Raw genomic sequence first — 4,900 nt, forward strand, 5'->3', positions numbered from 1 at the left:
CTCAGTGTAGCCAGACTCAGAAAGAGGGGTTTGGGTTACCTAATTTCTGGAATGATAGTATAGCCTGTGCGGCTGAGTTATTATTAGAAAGTTAAAACCAGACTTGTATATACGTAACAAAAGAAGACATGGTAACCACTTCATGTCAAAGTTACCTTTGCCTATTCTGTGTTAAAATAAACTTTTATTCTTGCTTAACTATTCACTTGGCCTGTGATTTAAAATCCATCCATGCTACTGACCTTTAAAAATCCACAGAGGTGTTGGGTCACAAAGAAGGAAAGAATTGTGAGGCGGTGGAGAAACGTTACAGTCCTCATATTTGGTATTACAGTGGTGGAAAAGGTGGAGGTCCTCCCGTCTGGTGGTAGAGGTGGGAAAGGTGGATGCCCCTCACACAGCACCCAGCATTATGGCAGCCTTGGCTATGCCATGACCCACAAGGACTGGCACTGCTTATGCTATTATCCTCTATTATTTTTTACAACATTCTCTCAAAATGGCTAAGCAGACATGCACAAAATTAGAGCCATTATCAATTTTTATTTTTAAAGTAGACAACCCTTTAGCTGGTGCTTATTCTCTGCAAACAAATATGCTGAAAATTGGAGCTGAAGCAAATCCCACTTCATGTCTATAGGCATGACTGTGCTGTAATTAAAGTGAGTTTCAAATGGAAAACTGCACATGCTCAGAGTATTTCTTTTTAATCAGGGTTAATAAACAATTTGGTTTGTTGTAACATATTCACAATGCAGATGCAATTGTAAAACATGAGGCAATGGGCAGAAGAGAAATATTAGTTGTGTCCTTCATAAGTGAAGCAATTCCAGAGACCATCTCCAGCCTCATTTCCCATTAGATATTGTACAGGATCTAAATTTACCTGCCATACCACTGCATTTAGTCAGTAGCACATATTTGCTCTCCCAAAGAAAAACCTTATTATATTGTTCCCTTAACTAATGTTTGATAAAGAGCAATTAGTGACAGTATTTTCTATGACTTATGGGTCATAAAATGAGGCTCTGAAACAAAGCTGTGAACTTTTGCAGCATCCAAAGAATATTGTGTAATGTAAAACAGTGGTTGTCAAACTTTGATTTTCCAGACGTTTTGGATTTCACCTTCCAGAGGTCTCAGCCAACATGGCCAATAGTGGGAACTGACATTGTGAACATCTGGAAGACTAGTTTGAGAACCACTGGAGGTTGAAACAAGCATCCTAGAAACATTTTAAATGGTTCAGATTGTAATATGCTGGCTTGCAGAGTGTCAGGTCTGGTGTCAGCCCGGTCTAGAAAAGTTACTTTTTTGGACTACAACTCTATAGCCATCTGGCTAGCAGATTCTATGAGTTGTAGTGTCAAATATAGGTTTTCTGGACTTTGGCATAATCCTCTCTCATGAAGAAAAGCGTGTAGTGACGCCCTGGCTAGGTTTTCCAGTCCTCCATGTATTAAAAAGTCCAGCGTTGCCCTCTAGTGTATTTAATAATACACACGTTTCCTTAAAATCCAGTAATTAATTCTGAATCTCGCCAATTCTGTACACCTGGTTATAGTTTCTAGACACTATAATTTTTTTGTTCTTATTTGGGGCAGAAGCTGGCCAGATTGGGGCCACGGCTGCCACAGCCCCCACCCAGCTTTCTTAGAAAAATGGCCTTCAGGGCCGTCTGTTTTGGCCCCTTGGTTGGGCTGAGAACTTTTCTGTATCCTTTCCTACTGTTGTTCTTTCCCAGCCACCACTTGTCTCTCCCCCTGCAGCAGAAAACCTCTTCACCACCCTCCCACCACTTCAGGCAGTAAATTGTCATTTGGCATCAATAAATATCAAGCTGAAAACAACATAAAGCATGCTCATGAAAGGAAAGGCTGTATCTCCTTATAGACTCCACAGTGTATAGTAGAGGTGGGCATCTGTGGCATGCAAAAAATGGGATTGGGCCACATACCACCCCTAGCGTAATAATTACATTAGTGACAAATCCAAGCTTATATGGTAACATTCAAAACAGTCCTAAGAATCTGTATTTCAGAACAAACAAAATCTGCATTAATTGAGAACATGTGGTTGGTACTGTTTTATTGTTCAATAATACTGATTTAAAATATTTACACTCCTACTTTTATAAATCCACAGTTAAAACATTCATACTTATGGCTTTTGATTTTTTTTTTCAATCTTTCAAGCACAAGATCTTTTGTAAAGGGTCAAAAAAACCTTTAAATAATAAAACAGTAGCCTGATGCATTGAATAGACACAATTACTTTGAATTTTTTATTAAGATTTGTTTTTAAATATAAAATGTACTTTTTTTTCTAAAAATAAAAATCTGGTGATAAGATGCCAGTGCAACCATTCAGCCATCTCATACTTTGTTGCAGATGTAGCTGAATTTTCCTATTGTAATTGGCCCTTTAAAAAAACTGCCAGTGTTGAATCTACTTCCTTTCCCCCATCTACATTTATATTAATGCAAAACATAAACAAAACAAACAAAAAATAAAAACCTGGCAACTAACAGTTGTAAGCTAAATTACAAAGCACTACATAGCAATATCTACATTGTCTCTTTTGCATTAGCTTTGTCAACAACCTAAAAGCTTTGTGGAAGTTTAAATACTTAGTTATGAGAAGGCACAAGGGGTCTTTTTTATTTTAAGAAACCTTGGTACAGTCTGCCTCCATCCCAATCAATTTCTAGGCTGAGGAGACAGTGGTTAAAGTTAAGAACATAAACACAAGGAGCCTGCAGCTTACTGCAAAATATTAAAGGGGCCAGGAATTACCCGTCGAAGCAGATCACCCAATTGTTCTTAGGTAATCCATATGAATGTTGGGACTTTACTATTTTAAGCATTAAACTCATAATCTTAAAACAGAACTTACTTCAGAAGTCCCTCACTATGACAAACAATACAACCTAGCAGTAGTCTTGCAGAACTTGACAATTAAAACTTCACACAAAGCTGTCCATCTCTAGGAAAGTTTTAGTACTGTGGTGTTGTATTTCATTTAACCAAAAGGGGGGATCCTTTTTTCCCAGAAGCACAAGGGCAGTTTAATCAAATAGCCTAACTTTGGTCCACCTGTCCAGTTCCTTAAGGGCATCAATACAAAGGAGCCATCCACTGGTGGTGCAAATGTCAAACAAAATTAACAAAAATAATTTGGTATTACATCCCCCCCCCCACCCCAAGACGAGTAATGCAGTCACAATTTCCTAGGTCTCCACATTTTCCTCTTGCATATTCACTACTGGCTGAGTTTTTAATTCATCAGATTCTTCATGATCTGCTGTGTGTGCCTCCAACTCATCCACTTGAGCAGGTCCATTGGCTTCTAGATCACCTTGTTCCCTGTATCCTGATTGTACTTGTTCTAGATCAGTTTCTTCTATAAGCTGTGCCTGAACCTCTTCCATTTGTAACTGATTCACATGCTCCACATCTAACTCCTCCATGTGGACTTCAGTGCCTTGTTCTGTTTGAATGTGCTCCACTTCTAAGTAGCTAATCTCTACCTGCTCTTGTAGCTCTGCTATTTGCTCACTTTTTACTTGATTATTCGGTATTAAATCTGGATGCACTTGCTCAACAGTTACTTGGGCTGGATCCACCTGGACCTGAATTACAGGCAACACATGGACTTGTTCCACCTGCTCTATGATAGTCATGGATGCAACGGAGTCACTGTCCACTGGAAGGATGTCCTCAGTTACTATCCGTTCTGAAATGTTGTGGATTTCTTGCAGGTGCCTCCGTAGTTCACTGCCTTGCATAAACCACACATCACATAAGGTACAGTGGTTGGGTTTGTCACCAGTATGTATTACCAAGTGATCCTTGAACTGATCCCAGCTGTTAAATACACTGTTGCAGACCTAGAATGAAAAGATATAAAATGCCTTTAGGAACAATAACTGATACGTCTCTTGATCATTATGTTTACTTCAATTTATTTGCTAAAATGCCCAGGCAACCACACAACCAAATCTAACTGCAATAGCTCTCAAAACCTAAGGCGCAACTGGCTAAAAACTAGCTGATGGCACAAGAATAACAGCTGAGTATCAATATACATCACAGTACTTAATTATTGGGAAATTTTCCCCTCAAAAGACTGATTGGTTATATGTGTATTTAGTTTTCTAGACTGGCACAAAATACATATTGGATTATTGTTAAAGGTGCTTTATTTGGGGTTTATCTTTGGGCTTGGTTTGGGGGTTGCACCTAGTGTAGAATGCAACTGCCAGGCTGCTTAATGACGTCTCTTACCATGTATATGTAACTCATGTATTGAAAGGTCAGCATTGATTGTCTATTAGATACAGAGACATCTTCAAGTTGTCATTCTGGCATATAAGGAACTACAGTGTGCTCTCCCCATACACAGGCATCCGTTCTGGACCCCCCGCCTATGGGGAAGTGCATATGCTCAAGCCCCATAGAAAGTAAAGGGGCGCATGCTTGGGGTGGCATGTGGGGCGCACGACAAGAGTATGCACCCCATTATTTCTGCCAGGGCTTGCCTTCCGCATAAGCTCAAAGCAGTGGAAGGCAAGTCTGCCTATGGCAGGGGCCGACTGCATATAGCTAGGATCAAGCTATCTGAGTGATTGCTTTCTTGTGCATCCTTTCTTGCTCCTTACATTCTACTTACTGTATTAAGGCCTAGCGAGGCTTCCTTGGTTGTGGTACAGGGGAGGCCATTCTCTGTTGTGGTTTCTACTAGGTGGAATGGTCTCTCCACTGAAATTAGGCAAGTTCTCAGCACTGTGTTTTTGTTGTCAGCTGAGGGCTCGTGTGTTTATTCAGGCATATGCCTGTTCATTTTCCTAACTGTTAACCTGTATTGTTGCCCCTAACTTTTAATGAATGATTTCATGGA

The 4,900-nt window shown here is 39.9% G+C and overlaps 1 protein-coding gene across 4 annotated transcripts in view; it reads right to left on the reverse strand.

Moving 5' to 3' along the window:
* Positions 1–2,071: 2,071 nt before the first annotated feature.
* ZNF131 (zinc finger protein 131) overlaps positions 2,072–4,900 on the reverse strand; it is a 26,263-nt gene continuing 23,434 nt past the window's right edge. For all 4 annotated transcript variants that reach the window (XM_042447394.1, XM_042447392.1, XM_042447393.1 and 1 more), the window contains one exon: positions 2,072–3,890. In XM_042447394.1, coding sequence (XP_042303328.1) covers positions 3,231–3,890 — 660 coding nt within the window. In that variant the 3' untranslated portion in view covers positions 2,072–3,230. The remainder of the gene's footprint in view (positions 3,891–4,900) is intronic.

This window comes from Sceloporus undulatus, chromosome 2 (genome assembly GCF_019175285.1).
Source record: "Sceloporus undulatus isolate JIND9_A2432 ecotype Alabama chromosome 2, SceUnd_v1.1, whole genome shotgun sequence".
Taxonomy (NCBI): domain Eukaryota; kingdom Metazoa; phylum Chordata; class Lepidosauria; order Squamata; family Phrynosomatidae; genus Sceloporus; species Sceloporus undulatus.